The 25,807-nt window shown below is 41.3% G+C and overlaps 1 protein-coding gene across 3 annotated transcripts in view; it reads right to left on the reverse strand.

The window, feature by feature from the left end:
* Window positions 1-25,807, reverse strand: part of LOC110493763 (signal-induced proliferation-associated 1-like protein 2) — a 102,757-nt gene that overhangs the window by 34,965 nt on the left and 41,985 nt on the right. For all 3 annotated transcript variants that reach the window (XM_036949754.1, XM_036949752.1, XM_036949753.1), the window contains exons 3-8: window positions 22,238-22,365; window positions 20,572-20,760; window positions 14,614-14,788; window positions 11,643-11,746; window positions 6,669-6,826; window positions 1,186-1,765 (exon numbers count right to left, since the gene is read on the reverse strand). In XM_036949754.1, coding sequence (XP_036805649.1) covers window positions 1,186-1,765; window positions 6,669-6,826; window positions 11,643-11,746; window positions 14,614-14,788; window positions 20,572-20,760; window positions 22,238-22,365 — 1,334 coding nt within the window. The remainder of the gene's footprint in view (window positions 1-1,185; window positions 1,766-6,668; window positions 6,827-11,642; window positions 11,747-14,613; window positions 14,789-20,571; window positions 20,761-22,237; window positions 22,366-25,807) is intronic.

The raw sequence follows: 25,807 nt of genomic DNA on the forward strand, positions 1-25,807 counted from the left end.
ATCAAACTTGGCAACAAAAACAAAATATAGTCCAAACGTGGCCTGAGCTGGCCTCTTGAAGTGCAGGAAACAGTTGTGGGATTTGACAAAAAAAAGTGTGCCAACAATAGGAGAAATACCTAGATAATTTCAGAATAAACCAGCCAATCTCACAATGTCAAACTCTGCAGAGATTAGGGTCGTCACGAAGCAAAAGGTTAAAGGACACCAGCTCTGTTTGGAGTGGCAACGTGTCACTATTTTTCATCCAGACTCCCCAGTTCTTCACCCCTTTTTAGCATCTTAAAGCCTTGGCATCTGAGGTGAATGGTATTGTGACAACCTTAGCAGAGGCTTTAGACACCTTTGGATAATCCCATTTAACCAAAATTAAAAGGGCTTGGGACAGAGAGCTCAGGGACACCCGACCCCATACGACCTCTCGTCTCCCTCTAAATAATACAATTATCAATCAAATGACAATCAATTCGTGGGAAAAAAACAGGAGGAAAGTACACGCCCCGGCAGGCCTTAATTACCACCAGTGATTCAAGAACAGTAACTTTTAACAACAAACATATTGTTGTGAGGCTGAGGTAAAGTGGCGGTATAAATGGGGGACATCTGCTGACCTGCTGACTAATCTGCTGTGACTTGGGCTGGCTCCCAGGACTTGAGTAATCACCTCACTGCAGTGTTCACCCATAGTAAACTATTTAGCTTATCAAGATCTTCTCACATAAGATCTTTTTCAGGGCTGATCTGACTGGTCAAAATACCAATTAGTTAGGAGAAGAGAAAAATCTGAATTGGGATGCCTGTCAAAACGCAGCCAAATACTGAGGTACAAGGTTTTATGCAAGTGTTTTATGATACTTATGTCTCAGGCAGAGGTGGCCAATCTTCTCTCTGGGCCAGTGTGGGTACAGCCAAGCAGTAACAAAACCAAGTGATCAACTAAACCTAATCTTCAGTAAATACTTGGAGAAGTTGAATCAGATATGTTCCTTGTGGGTCCGATTGACGACCCCTGGTTTAAACATTGAGGCGTGGTTTCCCGGACACAAATTAAGCCTTGATTAAAATCATTCTCAATGGAAAATCTTAATTGAAAATGCTTTTTAGTCCAGGATTAGGCTTAATCTTTGTACAGGATGTGTAGCACTGAATTATGTTGTCTTTTAGCCTCCCACACAACCTTCTTACCTCCAACCTCTGCATGATCTCCCGGACATCGTCCCAGCATCCTTCCTGCGTGGAGAACACTACACACTCGCCTCTCTCGTAGAAAAGCCGGACGCTCCCGGATGTTGAGCTCCAACCGAGGACGTCGCGGCAGTAGCAGTTGAACACCACCTCCTTGGACGCCTCTTCGATCAGCACCACAAACTCATTGGAGACGGCCAGCAAGCAGCCAATGTCTGCTGACTGGCCAAAGTCCCGGGCCACCACGGCCCAAGTGACCGCCCCGTAGCTCTGGAGGTGGGCGTTGCGCCGGGGTCGGCTGCGCTCCTTCTTCTTGACACCCAACGAGATGAAGCTGAACTTGGCCGCCGAAGAGTCCACAGGGGTGGCGCTTACAAAGTTCTCGGCCAAATCCTTCAGGTACTCTTGGCGCGTGCGCATGGCCATGGCGCGGAACTTGTCCGACTTATGCACTGCATTCTCGCCGTTCATCATCTTGGCCAGGAGGAAGTCCCGGAACATGGCCGACTTTGGGAAGAACACCCCCTGGGGGATAGGAGGACCGAAGGCGGGCACGTCTTTAGATCTGGTGACCGCCACACTAAAAACATAAAGAAAAACAGACATTTTAATCGCTCTGTCATTTTGCATAATCTTTTCTAAGTAACACAAATAGGTCATAACAATACATTTGAGAGAGATCTGTTGGGGGATTTTGAATTACAGCCATTACGGCCACTCCCTGGAAATGGAAAGGTTCCAAACTGTTGTTCTGCTAATCCGAAATTACAAGAGCAGAACAAGTGGTTTCACGACCAACTGTACGTCATATTAGATAGTTAAAGTGCTGTTCCATTGCGAGAATATAATGGACTAAACTAGCATATTTTTTATAATGCTCTATTATAAATAGAGGTGTGGTATCAGTTTAAACAAATAGAGGTCCTTTCAACTCTCACAGTGGTGACAAGCAACTGATGTTTCTGTATGACCAGAATTCTGATTCAAGACTCAGGTCCGCTAACAGTAAGGGCCGGAAATCATTGTAGTGGAATTTCAGTATTTTCTTTGAAATTGGACAGCAACATATCCAAATCAAAATTAACATCTCCAAATCTGTTTTGATTTATCACAGGTGCAGCAAAATGCTTGTGTTTCTAGCTCCAACAGTAGGTTGGATGGGGAGCGTCACTGCACAGCTATTTTCAGGTCATTCCAGAGATGTTCGATCATGTTCAAGTCCGGGCTCTGGCTGGGTCACTCAAGGACATTGAGACTTGTCCCGAAGCCACTCCTGCATTTTCTTAGCTGTGTGCTTAGGGTCATTGTCCTATTAGAAGGTGAATCTTAGCCCCCAGTCTGAGGTCCTGAGCACTCCGGAGAAGGCTTTCATCAAGGATCTCTCTGTAGTTTGGGGCGGCAGGGTAGCCTACCGGAAGGTTGCAAGTTCAAACCCTCTTGCTGATAAGGTACAAATCTGTTGTTCTGCCCCTGAACAGGCAGTTAACCCACTGTTCCTAGGCCGTCAATGAAAATAAGAATTTGTTAACTGACTTAACTAGTAAAATAAATCAAAAATGTAAAAAAGTTAGCGTCATTCATCTTTCCCTCAATCCTGACTAGTCTCCCAGTCCCTGCCGCTGAAAACCTCTCCACAGCATGATGCTGCCACCAACATGCTTCACTGAAGGGATGTTTCCTCCAGATGTGATGCTTGACATTCGGGCCAAATAGTTCATTCTTGGTTTCATCAGACCAGATAATCTTGTTTCTCATTTAACAGCCCACTCCAAGTTTACTGAGGAGTGGCTTCCGTCTGGCCACTCTACCAGTTCTCCAGAGGATCTCTGGAGCTCTGTCAGAGTGACCATCGGGTTCTTGGTCACCTCCCTGACCAAGGCCTTTCTCCCCCAATTACTCAGTTTGGCTGGGCAGCCAGCTCTAGGAAGAGTCTTGGTGGTTCCAAAGTTCTTCCGTTTAAGAATGATGGAGGGCATTGTTCTTGGGGTTGGTACCCTTCCCCAGATATGTACCTCGACACAGTCCTGTCTTGGAGCTCTACGGACAATTTCTTCAGCTTCATTGCTCGTTTTCTGCTCTGACATGCACTGTCAAGTGTGGGACCTTATACAGACAGGTGTGCACATTCTCCAAATCATGGTCATCAATTGAATTTGCCACAGGTAGACTCCAATCAAGTTGTAGAAACATCAAGGATGATCAATGGAAACAGGGTGCACCTGAGCTCAATTTTGTATCTCAAAGAAAAGGGTCGGAATACTGACATAAATAAGGCATCTGTTTTTAATTTTTTTAATTTGCAAAGATTCCTAAAAACCTGTTTTCGCTTCGTCAATATGGGTTATTGTGTGTAGATTGATGAAAACAATTAATTTGATCAATTTTAGAATAAGGCTGTAACTTAACAAAATGTGGGAAAAGTCAAGGGGTCTCAATACTTTCCGAATGCGCTGTAAATATAAAGTGGTTAAACAGTATGTAAACATTATTAAAGTGACTAGTGTTCAATGACTATGTACATAGGGCAGCAGTCTAAGGCGCAGGGTAGAGTACCGCATGGTAGCCGGCTAGAACAGTGAATAAGGTTCAGGGCAGGGAACTGAGTGGAGGCCGGCTAGTTGGGAATGTAACAGTCTGATGGCCTGGATATAGAAGCTGTTTCTCAGTTTCTCGGGCCCAGCTGCCTTCAAGATGGTAGCGGGGTGAACAGGCTGTGGCCCGGGTGGCTGAGGTCCTTGGGCTGAGCACACACTCCTGTGAAGCCCCTGTGTTGAAGATCAGCGTGGCGGAGGTGTTGTTGCCTACCCTTACCACTTGGGGTCGGCCCGTCAGGAAGTCCAGGACCAAGTTGCACAGGGAAGGGTTCAGACCCTGGGCCCTGAGCTGTAATTGATGAACAGTATTCTTACATACAGTACAGTACCAGTCAAACGTTTGGACACACCAACTCAAGGGTTTCCCTTTATTTTTACTATTAGAATAATAGTGAAGACATCAAAACTATGAAATAACACATGGAATCATGTAGTAGCCAAAAAAAGTGTTAAAACGAATCAAAATGTATTTAAGATTCTTCAAAAGTCGTCTTTCTTGGCCCAAGCAAGTCTCTTATTGGTGTCCTTTAGTAGTGGATTCTTTGCAGCATTTCGACCATGAAGGCCTGATTCACACAGTCTCCTCTGAACAGTTGATGTTGATATGTGTCTGCTACTTGAACTCTGATGCATTTATTTGGGCTGCAATCTCTGAGGGGGGGGGGGGTAACTCTAATGAACTTATCCTCTGCAGCAGGGGTAACGCTGGGTCTTCCTTTCCTGTGGCGGTCGTCATGAGAGCCAGCTTCATCATAGCGCTTGATGGTTTTTGCGACTGCACTTGAAGAAACGTTCAAAGTTCTTCCGGATTGACTGACCTCATTGTTTTAAAGTAATGATATGGCATAATATGGCAAGAATAGGGCCATCTTCTGTATACTCCCCTACCTTGTCACAAAACTCAACTGATTGGCTCAAACGCATTAAGGAAAGAAATTCCACAAATTAACTTTTAACAAGGCACACCTGTTAATTGAAATGCATTCCAGGTGACTACCTCATGAAGCTTGTTGAGAGAATGTCAAGAGTGTGCAAAGCTGTCATCAAGGCAAAGGGTCGCTACCTTGAAGATTCTCAAATATAAAAAAATATTTCCATTTTTGAAACTTTTTTGGTTACTACATGATTCCATGTGTGTTATTTCTAAGTTTTGATATCTTCACTATTATTCTACAATGTAGAAAAAAGTTAAAATAACAAAAAACCCTGGAATTAGTAGGTGTGTTCAAACTTTTTACTGGTACTGTAGGTTTTTATCTTGTTCAGGTGGGATTGGGCAGGGTGCAGTGCAATGGCAATCGCCCGGGGTCTGTTGAAGCGATATGTGAATTGTAGTGGGTCTGGGTTTCAGGTAATGTAGAGGTGATATGATCCTTAACTAGCCTCTCAAAGAACTTCATGATGACAACTTCATGATGCAAGGGACGATAGTAATTTACCTTCACTTTCTTTGGTACAATGGTGGACATCTTGATGCAAGTAGGAACAACAGACTGGGGTATGGAGATGAAATACGTCCGTAAAGACTTCAGCCAGCTGGTCTGCACATGCTTTGAGGACGTGGCCCTGCAGTCTTGCAAGGGTTAACACTCTTAAATGACTTACTCATTTCGGCCACAGAGAACGAAAGCATAGTCCCCGTGAGCGTCGGTGGCTCGATGTAGTTTTCCTCGAAGCAGGTGAAGGTGTTTAGCTCGTCCAGGAGCGAGGCGTGGATGTCCGCGGCGTGGCTGGTTTTCCCTTCATAAATCGGTGATTGTCTGGAGTCCCTGTCACGTATGGATCATGTCTGAGCCGTTTAATGCAAATCCACTGTGTACTGTTGTTTTGACTCTTGATTGTGTTACTGAGGTCGTAGCTGGTCTGCTTGTACACATCCATGTTCCCAGTCACCTTGCCATGGTTAAATGCGAAGGTTTGCGCTTTCAGTTTTGTGAATGCTGCAATAAATCCACGGTTTTTGGTTTGGACGAGTTCTAATCGTCACAGTGGGAACAACATCCTCTATGCACTTCCTTATTAACCCATTCTCCGAGTCAGTGTGTAAGTAAATACTGTTCTCAGAGGCGAACCAGAATATTTCCAGTTCCGCGTGATCAAAAACAAACTTGAAACATAGATTTCAATTGGTCAGACCAATATTGAGCAGTCCATACCACAGGAGCTTCCTGTTCCTGTTTTGCATAGCCTAAAAAAAGGAGAGTAGCAATGATCCACGGTCCGTGTTGCGCATGTAATCACAGGAGATGTGTTGATAGAATTTATGTAGCGTTTTCCTCAGATGTCCTTTATTAAAGTCCCCAGCTTCAATAAATGCGGCCTCAGAATAAGCGGTTTCCAGGTTGCACATAGAAAAGTGTAGTACCCTGAGTGTCGACTTGGGTGGGAATATACACGGCAGTGACGATGACCGAAGAAAATTATTTTGGGAGGTAATGTGGTATTCCTGATTGGGATAACTTTACCACAATCACACAGTTGTTAATCATGAAACTTGTTTTATTTTTCCTGAATATTTTTTTCTTCCTGTGCGATGGACAGGGAACCCTGCTGGCTAAATGGACAATATGTCCACAGATAGCTATGATTCTGTAAAAAAACACTATGTTACAGTCCCTGATGTCTCTCTGGAAGGAGATCCTCGCCCTAAGCTTGTCTAATTTATTGTCCAGGGACTGAATGTTAGCAATGGAGGGAGTTGACACTTGATTCAACAATCATTAAGAGGCACTTCTGAATGATTGACTCTTGTAATGATTGGATTCCAGCCTTATTGAAATTGGGCCCTTAGGTACATGAATGATTGAATAAATGCAAGTTAATTTAAACCAGCTCTATACATCTCTCACGCCAAATGTTTTAGAAGTATCGGCGGTCTGCTTTGCTCACCTGTAGCAAACATTTTCTGTGCAAGGGTTGTGGACTTTGACGATGATGAACACGTGCTGGAAGTGCGAGCGAATGTTTTGGGGAGTGAAGGGAAGAGCGCCAGGTTCCTGGAAGATGACGGTGACAATGTCATTTCCAATGTGTCTCTTCCTCAGTAGCTAAATGGCAAGAAAAGGAAACGGAAAAGAAAAAGCACATTAGAATTCAGAAAAGTAAATGCCCTTACAGTACATGAGACTAGGACAGTGTCTCAAAAGGCCTAAAAAAGACCTACATGGTACGTGATAAAGAAATATATCCAATTCTTTATCACGAGTCAAGCTGTTAAGTGGTCAAGGAAAGGATATGGAGGACAGTAAAACCTGTTTATTTGGAGTCTATCAGAGGGCATGTGGGAGCTATAATGCTGTCATATTGCTTACACCTCTCATATCCTTGCCAATCAACAGAAGTGCTGAAGGCAGTGGCTAGGGTCCAGAGGTTTCTAACAGGGCGATAACAGACTATGGCCTCCTGATGTCTGTTAAGGGTAGGTGGTAAACAAACGGGATGAGGGGTAGAATAGGCCGGATCAAGGGGCTCAAGTAGCGGCAGAGCCTTTGCAGGGCTTACAGCTAATCTCAGAAATCAAATGGGATCCCAGGGGAGGAATGAAACTTCAAATCCTGATAATCCTGATAATCAAGGCCCAAGACACATGCGATGCACAAGACATTTGGCCCGTTCTAATTTCCCTAACGCTTAGAAAGGACACTGGCCCTGTATAGGTGGATTTCTATGAACGCGGGGCAGTTTGTCAGTCCTGATTCCTGGACATACTCTGCAGAGGGACACAGCTTAAGATGGCCTAAAATCTTTATTGCTGTAACTGAATTTCAGACCTACAGAATAGTCCAATAATTAAAAAAAGTGAATCGAATTAGAGGTCGACCGATTAATTAGGGCCGATTTCAAGTTTACATAACAATCGGTAATCTGCATTTTTGGACGCCGATTATGGCCGATTACATTGCATTCCACGAGGAAACTGCGTGGCAGGCTAACCACCTGTTACACGAGTGCAGCAAGGAGCCAAGGTAAAGTTGCTAGCTAGCATTAAACGTATCTTATATAAAACAATCGCTCTTCAAATAATCACTAGTTACCTACACATGGTTGATGATATTACAAGATTAGCTAGCTTATCCTGCGTTGCATATAATCAATTTGGTGCCTGTTAATTTATCATCGAATCGCAGCCTACTTCGCCAAACTGGGGATGATTTAAGCGCATTCGTGAAAAAAAGCACAATCGTTGCACAAATGTACCTAACCATAAACATCAATGCCTTTCTTAAAAGCCATACACAGAAGTATATTTTTGAAACCTGCATATTTAGTTAAAATAAATTCATTTTAGCAGGCAATATTAACTAGAGAAATTGTGTCATAAACAGTGGGGCAAAAAAGTATTTAGTCAGCCACCATTTGTGCAAGTTCTCCCACTTAAAAAGACGAGAGAGGCCTGTAATTTTCATCATAGGTACACTTCAACTATGACAGACATAATTTTTTATGAATTTATTTGCAAATTATGGTGGAAAATAAGTATTTGGTCAATAACAAAAGTTTCTCAATACTTTGTTATTTACCCTTTGTTGGCAATGACAGAGGTCAAACGTTTTCTGTAAGTCTTCACAAGGTTTTCACACACTTCTGCTGGTATTTTGGCCCATTCCTCCATGCAGATCTCCTCTAGAGCAGTGATTTTTTGGGGCTGTTGCTGGGCAACACGGACGTTCAACTCCCTCCAAAGATTTTCTATGGGGTTGAGATCTGGAGACTGGCTAGGCCACTCCAGGACCTTGAAATGCTTCTTACGAAGCCACTCCTTCGTTGCCCGGGCGGTGTGTTTGGGATCATTGTCATGCTGAAAGACCCAGCCATGTTTCATCTTCAATGCCCTTGCTGATGGAAGGAGGTTTTCACTCAAAATCTCACGATACATGGCCCCATTCATTCTTTCCTTTACACGGATCAGTCGTCCTGATCCCTTTGCAGAAAAACAGCCCCAAACCATGATGTTTCCACCCCCATGCTTCACAGTAGGTATGGTGTTCTTTGGATGCAACTCAGCATTCTTTGTCCTCCAAACACGACGAGTTGAGTTTTTACCAAAAAGTTCTATTTTGGTTTCATCTGACCATGAAATCCTCCCAATCTTCTTCTGGATCATCCAAATGCTCTCTAGCAAACTTTAGACGGGCCTGGACATGTACTGGCTTAAGCAGGGGGACACGGCGGCGAAGTGTGTTACTGATGGTAGGCTTTGTTACTTTGGTCCCAACTCTCTCTGCAGGTCATTCACTAGGTCCCCCCGTGTGGTTCTGGGATTGTTGCTCACCGTTCTTGTGATCATTTTGATCCCACGGGGTGAGATCTTGCGTGGAGCCCCAGATCGAGGGAGATTATCAGTGGTCTTGTCTGTCTTCCATTTCCTAATAATTGCTCCCACAGTTGATTTCTTCAAACCAAGCTGCTTACCTATTGCAGATTCAGTCTTCCCAGCCTGGTGCAGGTCTACAATTTTGTTTCTGGTGTCCTTTGACAGCTCTTTGGTCTTGGCCATAGTGGAGTTTGGAGTGTGACTGTTTGAGGTTGTGGACAGGTGTCTTTTATACTGATAATAAGTTCAAGCAGGTGCCATTAATACAGGTAACGAGTGGAGGACAGAGGAGCCTCTTAAAGAAGAAGTTACAGTTCTGTGAGAGCCAGAAATCTTGCTTGTTTGTAGGTGACCAAATACTTATTTTCCACCATAATTTGAAAATAAATAAATGTGATTTTCTGGATTTTTTTTCTCATTTTGTCTGTCATAGTTGAAGTGTACCTATGATGAAAATTACAGGACTCTCATCTTTTTAAGTAGGAGAACATGCACAATTGGTGGCTGACTAAATACTTGTTTGCCCCACTGTGTGTGTGTGTGTGTGTGTGTGTATGTATGTATATATATATATATATATATATAAAAAAATATAAAAAAATCGGTTGATCTCTAATCTGAATGCTGTTCCCAAGAGCTTTACGTAAAATACTGCTTACAACTGCACAGCAAATAGAATCAACATGGTGCACATGACAATTCATTTATAGACCATGTTGCTATGGTCTAGATAGAAAGACCCACCCAGGCATATTCAGACACCAAGCAGAGTGGAGAATTTAATTGAGGAGTGCATGCGAAATTGTTGTCGTGGCAACATCTCCAGCAATAGCATTTCCAATTAACAAGTCACTGACTGGGAGAAATTATGCACGACTCCGAAATGATGAGTGCCAATTTCTAATATTGGAGAGCAGATTGTGACTAAAGGATCAACATGGAAAGCTACCAGTTGTAGTAAATGGGTAGAAACTATAAGGAATGTTCATGATAATGATCACTATAATGATGATTAAAAAGGGTTGCAGTTAGTCATTGACGTCAGTGAGAAAAATATACATTTTTCAGAGCATCATAATTTTTTTTCTGGGGGGGGTTTACTAAGCTAACATATGGAATTGTTTTAAGATGGTCATAGCAAGGATCATTTAGCTATTTGATGTTGAATTTTAGAACCACTTTATCTATCCCCCCAAAATATTGAAAAACATTACAGCACTTAAGCCCATAGAAACACATTGATAACTGATTCATACATGGAAAAGCAGATAGTAAAAAAATAAAACATTTTTTTTTATTTTTGCACATTTTTAACACAATTTGTTTGGTCTGACAAACACAGCCGTAAGCTCAGCCACCTTCCACTGCACATGTGGAAGGCAACCACTAGCGGATGTGGTGGATTGAGACGCAGCCCATGCAATAAAACAGATACAACTATCTTAAAACAGACGGATTTGATGGGGGTGTTTTTATTTTGGTTTCATCTGACCGGGGCAGCGGAAATTGTCTCGAGGGTTATGTGCAGTGGTGTAAAGTACTTAAGTAAAAATACTTTAAAGTACAACTTAAGTAGTTTTGTGGGGAATCTGTACTGAACCATTTATATTTTTGACTTTTATTTATAAGTTTTACTTCACTACATTCCGAAAGTAAATAATGTACTTTTTACTCCACACATTTTTCCCTGGCACTCAAAAGTACTCATTACATTTTGAATGCTTAGCAGGACAGGAAAATTGACCAATTCAGGTGCTTATCAGGAACATCAATGGTCATCCCTACTGCCTCTGATCTTGGCAGACTCACTAAACACACATGCTTAATTTGTTAATGAGTGTGCCCCTGGCTTTCTGTAAATAAAAAAAGAACAAGAAAATGTCACCATCTGTTTTATAAGGAATTGTTACATTTGATACTTAAGTATATTTTAGCAATTACATTTACTTTGATACTTAGATATATTTAATACCAAATACTTTTAGACTTTTACTCAAGTAGTACTTTACTGGGTGACTTCCACTTTTACTTGAGTAATTTTCTATTAAGGCATCTTTACTTTTTCCTCAAGTATGAAAATGGAGTACTTTTTCCAGCACTGTTTATGTGCACATCTCCAGTCAGGATTCAGCCCTTAATGTTTTGAAAATCTGACCTACTAGATCTTTGTGTTAATTATCAGTGTTCAATAGCTCCTCTGAAGTGGCACTCCTAAATCTGGCTTTAAGGGCAGTTACAACAATATTCAAATACCTGTGGCAGTGACGTTTGCCAAGACCAATCTCTCAGTTTACTTACTTACACAAATGTTGGGGGCCCACTGCGGGTGGACACAGATTGACTAGTGCTGCTTTAATGGGATACTTTCGGATGTTGGCAATGAGGCCCTTTATCTACTTCCCCAGAGTCAGATGTACTAGTGCATAGACATTTTATGCATCGGTGTCCAGTATGAAGGAAGTTGGAGGTAGCGTTAGCCCAATGACTGGAAGTCTACGGTATCTACTAGCATGCTAGCAGGTAACCATAGACTTCCAGAGTCCACTCACCTGTTGTCTGTTGTTGGGGGTGTAGGGCAGCAGTGTGGACACGTGGAACATCAGCTCATAGTCTTTGTAAGTAGTGTAGAGAGAATGTGTTCCAGTGGAATCCGCTGAAACACCCAAACAAAGAATTTAGGTCAGAGCAGAGACATTCTAAACAGAATTTAAAATAATTTAATACTGTAGTCTCTGGAGAAAAAAAAAAATCTAATTACATGATCTGCAATAAGATCATTGAATACAGCAATAATAATCCTGTGGTATTTCCAGGGACGGACTAAGACCAGAAATGGGCATTTCCAACACTCTGGACCATTCGTTTCCTTGAGGCCCCCCATTATTAATCAAATAACAATAATACTGCACAAATTATTTTTAAGACAGATCGGCCAATCTTGCATTTGCCTGAAATGCCCTATGGCCAGTCTGTTTCTGTGTATTTCTAAATGGCCAGAGCTTTCCCCAGAGCTTGGAAACGACACTGGCCATTGTTCCTGTATAGGTGGATTTACATGAAAGCTGGGCAGATTGCGTGTCATTTCCAGGAATCAGGATAGACAGACTGACACAGCTTTAAGATGGCTTAAAATCTTGACTGCTGTAACTGAATTTCAGACCTCCAGAATAGCCCATTAATAATAAAAAAAAACAGTTATCTGAATGCTTTTCCCAAGAGACATGTAAGATGTTGCTTACAACTGCAAAGCAAATAGAACCAACAGAGTACACATGACAATTAATTTATAGAGTGTTGCTATGGTCGATATAGAAAGACCCACCCGGGTTTATTCACAGACAACAAGTCGAATCAATCTTTATTTATACATCTCATTTCAGACATGGAATGCAACACAATGTGCTTTACAGGAATAAAACAGATGCAAAAAACAAGGAAAGGAAAGCTTAAATGTTTACTACACAACAAACAAGAATAAAAACTAAAGTGTGACAAACTGAATAACTAAAAAGCACCCTAAGGAAAAGCAAAGCAAAAAACATGAGTTTTAAGATCTCTTAAATATATGTCCACAGTTTTGGCCCCCCTCAGGTTCTCTGGCAGGCTATTCCAGAGGCTGGGGGCATAATAACTATAGACTGCCTATAGTGGGGAACTTAACATGGAGTGCATGCGACCAGCCTGTCTTTAATTTGACTGAACTGCTCAATGGTAGGTCTATATCTAAATTCCTGTATTTCAGCAGAGAGATATACATAAATCTCTATATCTATATTAATATACACTGAGCAAAAATGTAAACGCAACATGTAAAGTTTCAGTCCCATGTTTCATGAGCTGAAATAAAACAATCCCTGCAATTTTCCATACGCACAGAAACCGTATTGATCTAAAACTTTGCACTCACATGTATTTACATCCCTGTTAGTGAGCATTTCTCATGTGACAAAATAATCCATCCATCTGACAGGTGTGGCATATCAAGAAGCTGATTAAACAGAATTATCATTACACAGGTGCAGCTTAAGTATTAAAGCCATTTTGTGGGGTAAAACTTCATTCTTGGTCCGCCCATGGTTGCAGCCTTTCCCAGTCATGTGAAATCCATAGATTATGGCCTAATGAATTTATTTCAATTGACTGATTGCATTATAGGAACTGTAACTCAGTAAAATCTTTGAAATTGTTGCATCTGTCTGTCTGTATGTACAGTATATACACTACCGTTCAAAGGTTTGGGGTCACTTAGAAATGTCCTTGTTTTTGAAAGAAAATCAAATTTTTTGTCCATTAAAATAACATAAAATTGATCAGAAATACTATTGTAGCTGGAAACGGCAGAGGCCCATTATCAGCAACCAATACTCCTGTGTTCCAATAGCACGTTGTGTTAGCTAATCCAAAATTAACATTTTAAAAGGCTACTTGATCATTAGAAAATCCTTTTGCAATTTTGTTAGCACAGCTGAAAACTGTGGTTTAGACTAGTTGAGTATCTGGAGCATCAGCATTTGTGGTTTCGATTACAGGCTCAAAATGCCCAGAAACAAAGAACTTTCTTCTGAAACTTGTCAGTCTATTCTTGTTCTGAGAAATGAAGGCTATTCCGTGTGAGAAATTGCCAAGAACCTGAAGATCTCGTACAACGCTGTATACTACTCCCTTCACAGAACAGCGCAAACTGGCGCTAACCAGAATAGAAAGAGGAGTGGGAGGCCCCGGTGCACAACTGAGAAAGAGGCCAAGTACATTAGTGTATCTAGTTTGAGAAACAGACACCTCACAAGTCCTCAACTGGCAGCTTCATTAAAAAGTACCCGCAAAACACGAGGTCTCAAAGTCAACAGTGAAGAGGCGACTTCGAGATGCTGGCCCTAAAGGCAGAGCTGCAAAGAAAAGCCATATCTCAGACAGGCCAATAAAAAAGGAAAGATTAAGATGGGCAAAGAACACAGACACTGGACAGAGGAACTCTGCCTAGAAGGCCAGCATCCCAGAGTCACCTCTTCACGGTTGACATTTAATACCCCTACTCTTAAGATAAGTGCCATGGGATCTTTAGTGACCACAGAGAGTCAGGTCACCCATTTTAACGTCCCATCCGAAAGACGGCACCCTACACAGAGCAATGTCCCCAGTCACTGCCCTGTGGCATTGGGACATTTTTTTAGACCAGAGGACAGGGTGCCTCCTACTTGCCCTCCAACACCATTTATGCGTATAATAAAAAAATCATATTAATTTTGCAGAGTTAAAAAAAAATCCTGGCCATGTAACGCTTTGAGCATTTTTCAGTGTACAGAGAGACATGGACGTTCTTTCAAGTTTGCTCCTATCACAAGATAAATCATTCAAAACGGAATTCTTCTTCTTTTCAGTTGGTCTGTACAAGAGAATGTACAGTATGTGTCCAGCTGGGCCCTCATCCCCTAATTTATTGAACATTTATCAAGCATATGATAAATCAAATGATTATAAAATATATAAAACAAATGTGTGTGTTGAGTCATGAACTCTTACTTTTGTTGTCCAGCTGGGCCCGGTACTTTGTGAAGCCCTTCAGCCTGACCCTCTGGCCCAGCAGCTCCATGAACTCCTCCAGGGCGGGGCTGGCGCTCTCATTGTTGTACATCTCCTCTTCGGTGCTCTGGCCCGCCTGGCAGTACATGATGCCCACCTTGTGCTGGAAGCTCAACTGGAATGACAAAGAACGATAAGGGTGAGGTTATGACATGCCAATGTCTGCCCAATATCTGTTTATGCTATGCTAATGTGTGGCAGAACCTTGTAATTTAGGGGTGGGTTATAACCTGGGGTTATAATCTGCCTATGTCTACCTAATGTCTGTTTATTATACGATAATATGTATATAAAAAATCTCAATGCAAATCTTATAAAAAGGAAACTGGCATAAAGCTTATGAAACATTTCTCCAAATGCTTGGGCTCATGACCAAATTATAGCAGGTGTTATTTTTCATAAGACACGTCATTTCAGAGCAACACTGAGATGGGACATAGTATTCAACGATGCATTCCTCCTTATCTACACTCTTGATTGAAATGCTCTGTAGCGTCAGAGACGGTTGCCGGCGCCGGTGTATGGTGTCAAATTAGACTGAAACGCCCCTGTAAGCCCTCAGGGAGGGAAGGATATATCAAGCGCTGTACCAGCCCAGTGCATTTTATCTCCTGCTATCAATACCTATTACCTGACACCAGGTGCTGAGATTGCACACTTAGCGCTAGCCATCTGAACAATCAGAGGAGTTGACACACACAAAAGAGGAAATAATTACAGTGTGAGTGGCCCTCAGACCACACCTAACGGTTGGTCCTGAATAATTTATTAAGTCTTAGAAATGCTGTAGGATGAAACATTTTTTTGTGTGTGTGTGGGGAGGCTGGGGGGGGGGGGGCACAAGACCAGAATCGGCAGACCCTCGCGAAACTCAAAGAAGGTCCTCATAAGACAGTGGGGATGCTCACTGCTCACACCTAGGCAACATGATGAGACGAGCGGTCAAAAGAAAAAAGCATTAAATCGAGAAGTCTCAATTTGCTTGGCTGGTCTCTTCCCATCTCCTACATTGTCGTGGCAACACAGCAAAAATTCAGTGGGAGGTGAGGCCATATTGTTTTGGATAAGGGGAATGGAAGCTGTGCCGCCTTAGTAAATGATTCACACTTGAGGGGGATAGGGGAAGTACTGCTGGTAAAGCGAAGTTAGATTGCCATTGATGGTTGTCTTTACTACGCATCTCCACGGTTGATTAACGAGTAGATCACAATAATAGCATTCCAGTCCTGCTTACAGTAGATATAACCGGTGAAAGCTCATTATGATATTATCACATCAATGAAATGTAACATAATTAAACGTAGTTGAATTAAAGAACATGGAATTAAACTTAATCAAACTGAGGAATAAGAGAGTTGACCCCTAGACATTCCTTGAGGTCAAGATTCCCCCTCCTCGCCTCTTGCCAGCTTTGCTCCAATAGATTTACAAACCACCTGCCACGCTCCCCAAATGAAAGAAGCTTGTATGAAACTTGATCTCATCAATAGTCTGATATTGCACCCTGATGCCATTTCTCCCACTGCTGTTACATGCTTTAGGGATAGATCTATCTTGATGCACGTCTCTTGTTACTCAAAAATCCAGTTACATGGCAATACCGCTTATTGTTTTTCCCCTGTCCAGAGATGAGTGAATATTCCACCATATTGATACTAGATACCGGAGCCATGGTAGCATAGAAATATAATTACTAGAACGGGAGAAAACCCCTCAGACGGTGGCAATTGGATTTCTTTGCATGGTAGTCATAATTGGGAAAATAAATGTGATTAAAGTCTAGCCTCTGACTGAGTGGTGAGTTGTGTATTTGTACAATATCCTGGTTTCCCGCTGTGCCAGACATAGCCCGAAAGGCAGTATGCTGAATCCGTAAGTGCTTGATTGATGATAAGGCCTCAAAAACAGCAAACTAAATATCTGGGTTGTTGCTTAACACAGTAAAGCAATCAATATCTGCAATGTAATCCCTTGTTGTAAGCGGAAATACCTACTTGTGACAACAGTGATGTATAAGATATGTGATTGTATTAGGATGTGTCATACTGTGCACTCAATTGCAATGCAAATACCTAGGTCATTTACAGGGCACATTAAAAGCCCCAATGCAGTCAAAATCCTGTGTTTTATATATATTTCCACACTATGGAGGCTGGAATAATACTGTGAAAATGATACTGCCCTTTTAGTGTAAGAGCTATGTGAAAAGACCGCCAGAAATGTCTGACGGTTTTGTTGGGATGGAGATTTGGCCTTCCTGGTTATATAACCAGGGGATAAATTAGCTAATGGACCAACAAGAAAGAGAATCCCAAACCTCTGTGACAATAACATCTAGTTTTTAGTTTACCCCTCTCCACTCAGACAGTCCTAGCAAAAGTATTGTATGAAAAATTGCTCTTTGCTAAGAAACAATTTGTTTCTTTTAGACATGTGGTCACCAACCGATCCGTCAATCTCCAAGGCATTCCTAGTCAACCACCAAACATTTCTGTAATTCTTTTTTTGATTTGTTTGGTGCTGTTGGCGGTGTGCCTATTTTGAATAATTTCATGTGTCTGAATGTAGAACTCCGCCCAACTGGTTGGCCCAGAGAACAAATTAAGTGCACCTATAGGCTTACCACTGGCCAATCAGATAGCTCATATCACTGTGTCTGCATAGTTTCCTCGAGCCATAGACAAGTCTAAAAAGTCTAGAGCGCACAGCAAAGTTGATACTGTGAGATTTCAAAATGTAAAATCATGACTGGAGAGACTCAATGAATACAGCTGCTGTTTTGTGTGTAAGTTCACGTTTAAGTTGTTATTCAACACTGTCAACACTTTATTCACTTAGATAAGCCATCAAATGGGTTCTCCCTACTTCCACTCACACTACAACCAGCACCGCAGCTGCAATAATGAGTTTAGCTAAGTGTTTCGATAAGCTTGCGGGGTTATTATTAGGGGCTTGTGTATATTTTATTTCATTTTCTGTGATCATAGGAGTGACAAGATTAATTTCACTATTAGCTGGAAGGCTGTGTCCCCTTCTCTCAGTGGGAGGGAGGGAGAGTCGAGAAACAGTGAGTCAGGTGAGAGGCAGCCTCACCGCTAGCGTTGATCCAAGGGTTTTTACACAGCACAATGTAATTTAAAAAAAATAAATAAACTTGGTTGCATCGAAGCTCTCACTGCAGGCCACCAGTCCAGCGAAAGCTAATTACGCTCACTCAGCTGTGCCTCAAGTAATATAACAAGTTATATATTACCAGTGTGATCATATACCAAGAACAACAACAATGGCAGGGCTATGCATGCTTAGCCAAAATGCAGCGATAATGTATAGGGCCTATAGCCTATTGCACAAACAGGTTAAAGAAGGATTTGTAAGCCTGAAGACAATTGAGACAGAGTGTATGTGTGTGCCATTCAGAGGGTGAATGGGCAAGACAAAATAATGAAGTGCCTTTGAACAGGGTATGGAAGTAGGTGCCAGGCATACAGGTTCGTGTAAAGAACTGCAACTCTGCAAACTCCTGGATTTTTCATGCTCAATAGTTTCCCGGGGGTGTATAATAATACAAAATATATAACATTTAGAAGATTATTTTATCCAAAGCAAATTACAGTCACGCACGTGTCATTTTCTGGGGGGTATTGTTGGTCGGGTGAATTGAACCCATTATCCTGTCATTGCAAGCGCAATGCTCTACCATAAGCAATGTTACGAGGCAGAGCAGGTTAGAACCTTTTGTATTGACCTGTGGCTTTATTATGAAACTCCATCAGTACTTCCATTAAGCTCACTAAAGTTAACTGCAACCATTAAGTCAATTGAACTGCCCTGAGATCAGCAGAAAGGGGACTCCAAGAAGAGGGAGTTTGTTAGGATAGAAAGAAATGTAGAATTAGCAACGCCCAGGTAAGAAGTTAGATAGAAACCCACCTCAGTCTTCTGCAAACCTAACCCTGGGGTAGAAATGTTATTTTTCAGCAGGTTAATTACACTATTTTCAATGCAAAAAAAAACACACCAGAAAGGTTTGAATATTGCTGCCCACCAATGATTCCCAACCAAATTGATTATTTTGACAAAAACAATGGATAAATGTTGCCCAAAGAGTTGTGCAGAGGTGGAAGAAAATTTTTCAGAATGAATCACAGCTGCAATGGCTGCCAAATGTGCTTTCACCAAGTATATACACAGTTGAAGTCGGAAGTTTACATACACCTAAGCCAAATACATTTAAACTCAGTTTTTCACAATTCCTGACATTTAATCCTAGTAAAAATTCCCTGTCTTAGGTCAGTTAGGATCACAACTTTATTTGAAGAATGTGAAATGTCAGAATAATAGTAGAGACAGTGATTTATTTCATCTTTTATTTCTTTCTTTCATCACATTCCCAGTGGGTCAGAAGTTTAAATACTCAATTAGTATTTGGTAGCATTGCCTTTAAATTGTTTAACTTGGGTCAAACATTTAAGGTAGCCTTCCACAAGCTTCCCACAATAAATTGGGTGAATTTTGGCCCATTCCTCCTGACAGAGCTGGTGTAACTGAGTCAGGTTTGTAGGCCTCCTTGCTCGCACACGCTTTTTCAGTTCTGCCCACAAATGTTCTATAAGATTGAGGTCAGGGCTTTGTGATGGCCACTCCAATACCTTGACTTTGTTGTCCTTAAGCCATTTTGTCACAACTTTGGAAGTATGCTTGTGGTCATTGTTCATTTGAAAAGACCCATTTGTGACCAAGATTTAACTTCCTGACTGGTGTCTTGAGATGTTGCTTCAATATATCCATGTAATCTTCCTTCGTAATGATGCCATCTATTTTGTGAAGAGCACCAGTCCCTCCTGCATCAAAGCAACCCCACAACAGGATGTCCTCTGGTCTGATGAAACAAAAATAGAACTGTTTGGTCGTAATGATCATCATTATGTTTGGAGGAAAAAGGGGGAGGCTTGCAAGCCGAAGAACACCATCCCAACCGTGAAGCACGGGCTGTTTCATCAGACCAGAGGACATTTCTCCAAAAAGTACGATCTTTGTCCCCATGTGCAGTAGCAAACCGTAGTCTGGCTTTTTTATGGCGGTTTTGGAGCAATGGCTTCTTCCTTGCTGAGCGGCCTTTCAGGTTGTCGATATAGGACTCGTTTTACTGTGGATATCGATACTTTTGTACCGGTTTCCTCCAGCATCTTCACAAGGTCCTTTGCTGTTGTTTTCACTTTTGGCACCAAAGTATGTTCATCTCTAGGAGACAGAACGCGTCTCCTTCCTGAGCGGTATGATGGCTGCATGGTTCCATGTTTTTTTTACTTGCGTACTATTGTATGTACAGATGAACGTGGCACCTTCAGGTGTTTGGAAATTGCTCCCAAGGATGAACCAGACTTGTGGAAGTCTACAATATTTAAGTTTGAAGGTAGGCCTTGAAATACATCCACATGTACACCTCCAATTGACTCAAATGATGTCAATTTGCCCTTCAGAAGCTTCTAAAGCCATGACAACATTTTCCGGAATTTTCCAAAATGTTTAAAAGGCACAGTCAACTTAGTGTATGTAAACTTCCGACCCACCAAAATTGTGATACAGTGAATTATAAGTGAAATTGTCTGTCGGTAAACAATTGTTGGAAAAATTACTTGTGTCATGCACACAGTAGATGTCCTAACCGACTTGCCAAAACTATAGTTTGTTAACAAGAAATTTGTGGAGTGGTTGAAAAACAAATTTTAATGATTCCAACCTAAGTGTATGTAAACTTCCGACTTCAACTGTACACACACTTTGAAAATGTGGAGTAGGTTTAAACATAAAAAAAAAAATGTTTTAAATCAGCAAAATGTTAAGACTGTGCAAGGGGTGTGGAAAATTTCACTTGTGACTGTGTCTATGATCACTCACCCCCTGTTGGTCCAGCTTGAGGAGCTGCTCAGGGACCTTGGGCGAGCTGGTGGCCAGCCTGAGACACTGGATGTTCAGCTCTGGAACCACATACTCCAGCACCTCCTTCAGCGGTAGGCCCCTGGCCATGCCATGCTTGGCGGTGGAGGGCACGGCGTCTTCCAGGATGGCCCCTCGGAGAGTGGTGAGCTGGGGAGGACAGAGAGAGAGAGGCTGGAGGTTAGCTGGGGGTCTAGCCTTGACGGTTGAGTTGGAGTAACAATTTACAAACAACTTTCATGAATAAAGTTGCAAATGATATATAAATTAGAAATAACTATTTTATTATATGCAAAAGTTTAACCCCTTAGTGTCCATCAAAATCTGTCAGTTTAAGCTAGAGATGTGTTATTTTGGTTGCATCTCAATCCACCACATCGCCTATGTCACCCTGTGGCAGAGCTACAGCACTGTTGGTCAGACCAGGAGACATCCCGAAAATCGGTCTTCTCCGTCTGTAGCATCGTAACAGTTTGTCACGGTACTCGTCTCAAGTCGGTAACGCTGATGTACCAACGTTTGTCTGTAGTGTCCAAACCATTTGGGCTACAAACTAATATGACCCCACTGTAGAAAGGGGAGACTCTCAAACACGATGGTGTTCTCTATTTTGCTCTACAGTATTCACAAGTGTCACGGGACTCGTCTAAAAGTAACCCAAACAAATTAATGAATGTAAGTATGGAGGTTGTTGTGCCAAATTAGTAAAAAAAAACGTGTAATGTGTAATTCAATGCATTTCTATGGGCTACAGTAGTAAAAGGATGATTCATGGTATGACATTCTTAAAACAATTCCATATGTCGGCTTAGACTTAAGAATTAAGCACTTCTAGGCATTTCAATCATTACAATTCATAAGCTTTTAGTTACAACATTGAACATCATTCATAAAGTGTAAGCATTTATAAAGGCTCATTCGTGAAAGTTGTTATTAACAGTTGAAATCTTCTCCACATATGTTTCAAGAGCGAACATGATCCAAAAGAATGTAACACATTAAGTGAGTGGGAATGATTGAAGTGTTTGGCTGTCTTAAGTAATGTAGCTATGATGTTGTTATTATAGAATAATTCTGTTTTTTTTTTAAATGGAAAATGCTTACAAATTATGAATAGAAAATAAAGGAAACTACATCAGGAAGAAAACGTAAGAGGCAAATGACTGTAATATATAAGAAACATGGGTGATATATAGAGTAGTAAACGAGGATACTAGTGAAGAGAGTACCTCCCAAAGAGCTTCAATTTCTCGCTGCACGCAGTGAAAAGTCTCTCTCCCAGTTCTCTGGGTTAAGTTGCATAGGGAATTAGCTTTTAGTAAAACTAAATAGATTTGCTTTTAGCATGTCACAATCTCCCCACTTACAGTATCTCATAGGAGAACTAACATATCGTGGGATCAAACTTTCCCCATTAACTTGCCGGATGAATAGTTGTTTAATGTCCCATTGGTATGATAATACAAAATGTCTGCTTATCTAGTCCACTGTGCATTATCTCACAAAAGTGAGAATTAATTTTGCCTGCTAGTTAGCAATTTGAGAGTCCACAGTAAGAACCTGTGTACAACATACATTTTAGGACACTCTCAGCCTTACGCGACATCTCCACTTTTCGATTATTTACCTCGCTGGTCCGGAAGGTGACCCGGTAGTTGTACTGTGCTCCCTCCTTTCCCTCATCCATCTTTTCCCGGCGGATACTGACCGCCACAGGGCCCAAGTTCTCATCAGTGCCAAAGTAGTTCTGGTGATCTGAGGGTAAATGGTAAATGACGGTACAACACAAACGTTAGCTGCGGTTTGGATTATGATAACATAAGAAATCTTTATTTTCCATTAAATTCACCAAAAATACAAATTTGGCTTTGGCACTCTGGCTTACAGATCAAAGGTAAAAACAGATCTGCAACAAACACAGTTCAACTTAACATGATTTGCCTGATTGGACTTTCCTTTGCATTCCTTAAACTCCATGAATAGGGCCTACACATTTAGATTATAACACTAGCAAAGCCAGAAAAGTCAATCAAATACATGCTAACCCATAAAGATATGCCTAAACCTAGTGTATCAATAAATCAATGAGGAGATAGATACATTTCATGTAGTAATGCTCCCTTTGCTGATTAATTGACATGTAGGGTTGCAAAAGACATGTAACTACAGGCTCATTTCAATAAAACCTGCACGGCCTGAAACCTGCACTGCAGAAAAACCAGTCTTTGTAGTTCCATTAACTTCACCACGGGTTTCATTATATTCATCCCAAGGATGAAGTGTTTTTCCTCATTTCCCTAGACCAGGGGTGTCAAATACACTTTTATCCGGGGGCCACATTCGGACTTCAACGTGGTCCAGCGTTTCCTCCGTGTCAAAATGTACTTCTGACTGTCTAGCTTTAAAATGATGTGATTATTAGCGAGCTGGACACAGTCAATAAACTATATAAATGTAGGTTGATTAACATTTCTACATAGTTGCGATTTGGTTTTATTCATGTTAAAGTACACATCTATGTCAATCTATATATAGATATATATGGTCAACTGTCATTGTAATTGCTGTTATTGTGAAGTGAAAACGTCTAGGAACAACAAAGGCTCAGCCGCGAAGTGGTAGGCCACACATGCACACAATGAATTGGAACGCTGACTGCGAGCCAGACCTAATTGCCTAACATCAGTGGCCGACCTCACTAATGCTCGTGGCTGAATGGAAGCAAGTCCCTGCAGCAATGTTCCAACATCTAGTGGAAAGCCTTCCAAAAAGAGTGGAGGCTGTTATAGCAGAAAATGGGGGACCAACTCCAGATTAATGCACATGATTTCTGAATGAGATGAGCAGATGTCCACATACTTTTGAACATGTAGTTTATATGGAGTTTGCTGTCCCACAAAAACATAATCGGAAATCTGTATTTTTGGGCGCCGATTTTACTGATTTAAAAATAAATGTATACCTTTATTTAACTAGGCAAGTCAGTTAAGAACACATTCTTATTTTCAATGACAGCCTAGGAACGGTGGGTTAACTGCCTTGTTCAGGGGCAGAAAGACAGATTTTCACCTTGTCAGTCTGGGGGATCCAATCTTGCAACCTTACAGTTAACTACTCCAACGCTATAACCACCTGCCTCTCGTTGCACTCCACAAGGAGACTGCCTGTTACACGAATGCAGTAGAAGCCAAGGTAAGTTGCTAGCTAGCATTAAACTTATCTTATAAAAAACAATCAATCAATCATAATCACTAGTTATAACTACACATGGTTGATGATATTACTAGTTTATCTAGCGTGTCCTGCGTTGCATATAATCGATGCAACGCTGGGGGATGATTTAACAAAAACGCATTGGCGAAAAAAGCACAATCGTTGGATGACTATACCTAACCATAAACACCATTGCCTTTCTTAAAATCAATACACAGAAGTATATTTTTTTTAAACCTGCATATTTAGCTAAAAGAAATCCAGGTTAGCAGGCAATATTAACCAGGTGAAATTGTGTCACTTGTCTTGCGTTCATTGCACGCAGAGTCAGGGTATATGCAACAGTTTGGGCAGCCTGGCTCATTGCGAACTAATTTGCCAGAATTGTACGTAATTATGACATAACATTGAAGGTTGTGCAATGTAACAAGAATATTTAGACGTAGGGATGCCACCCGATAGATAAAATACAGAATGGTTCCATATTTCACTGAAATAATAAACGTTTTGTTTTTGATAAGATAGTTTCCAGATTTGACCATATGAATGACCAAAGGCTCGTATTTCTGTGTGTTATGTTATAATTAAGTCTATGATTTGATAGAGCAGTCTGACTGAGCGATGGTTGGCAGCAGCAGGCTCGTAAGCATTCATTCAAACGGCACTTTCGTGCATTTTGCCAGCAGCTCTTCGCAAGCACCGCGCTATTTATGACTTCAAGACTATCAGCCTGATGGCTGGTGTAACCGATGTGAAATGGCTAGCTAGTTAGCGGGGTGCGCGCTAATAGCGTTTCAAACGTCACTCGCACTGAGACTTGGAGTAGTTATTCCCCTTGGGTAACGCTGCTTCGAGTGTGGCTGTTGTCGATGTGTTCCTGGTTCGAGCCCAGGTAGGGGTGAGGAGAGGGACGGAAGCTATACTGTTACACTGGCAATACTATAGTGCCTATAAGAACATCCAATAGTCAAAGGTATATGAAATACAAATGGTAGAGAGAAATAGTCCTATAAATACTATATTAACTACAACCTAAACCCTCTTACCTTGGAATATTGAAGTCTCATGTTAAAAGGAACCACCAACTTTCATATGTTCTCATGTTCTGAGCAAGGAACTCAAACGTTAGCTTTTTTACATGACACATATTGCACTTCTACTTCTCCAACACTTTGTTTTTGCATTATTTAAACCAAATTTCATTTGAGGCTAAATTGATTTTTATTGCTGTATTATATTAAGTTAAAATAAGTGTTCATTGAGTATTGTTGTAATTGTCGTTATTACCAATATTTTTATTTTACTTAAATCAGCTGATTAATCGGCACCGGCTTTTTTTGGTCCTCCAATAAATCGGTATCGGTATTGAAAAATCATAATCGGTCTACCTCTAACAGAGAGATCCTTGATGGAAACCTGCTCCAGAGCGCTCAGGACCTCAGACTGGGGCAAAGGTTCACCTTTCAACAGGACAACGCCCCAAAGAACACAGCCAAAATAATGCAGGAGAGGCTTCGGGACAAGTCTCTGAATGTCCATGAGTGGCCCAACCAGAGCCCGGACTTGAAACCAACCTAAAATCTCTGGAGCGACCTGAAAATAGCCGTGCAGCGACACTCCCCATCCAACCTGACGAGCTTGAGAGGATCTGCAGCGAAGAATGGGAGAAACTTCCCAAATGCATGTGTGCCAAGCTTGTAGCATCATACCCAAGAAGACCTGATGCTGTAATCGCTAACAAAAGGTGCTTCAACAAAGTACTGAGTAAAGGGTCTGAATATTATTGTAAATGTTGAGTTTTTAAAATATTTTTTATAAATGAATCATTATTAGGTATTGTGTGTAGATTGATGAGGGGAAAAAAACAATGTAATCAATTTTAGAATATGGCTGTAACTTTTTAATTTCCAAATGCACTGTAAATTATTTATGTACTACTCAAACCACCTGAGAAGGGATTTGGTGCAGATCGGTTGAGGGGATC

This window comes from Oncorhynchus mykiss, chromosome 17 (genome assembly GCF_013265735.2).
Source record: "Oncorhynchus mykiss isolate Arlee chromosome 17, USDA_OmykA_1.1, whole genome shotgun sequence".
NCBI lineage: Eukaryota > Metazoa > Chordata > Actinopteri > Salmoniformes > Salmonidae > Oncorhynchus > Oncorhynchus mykiss.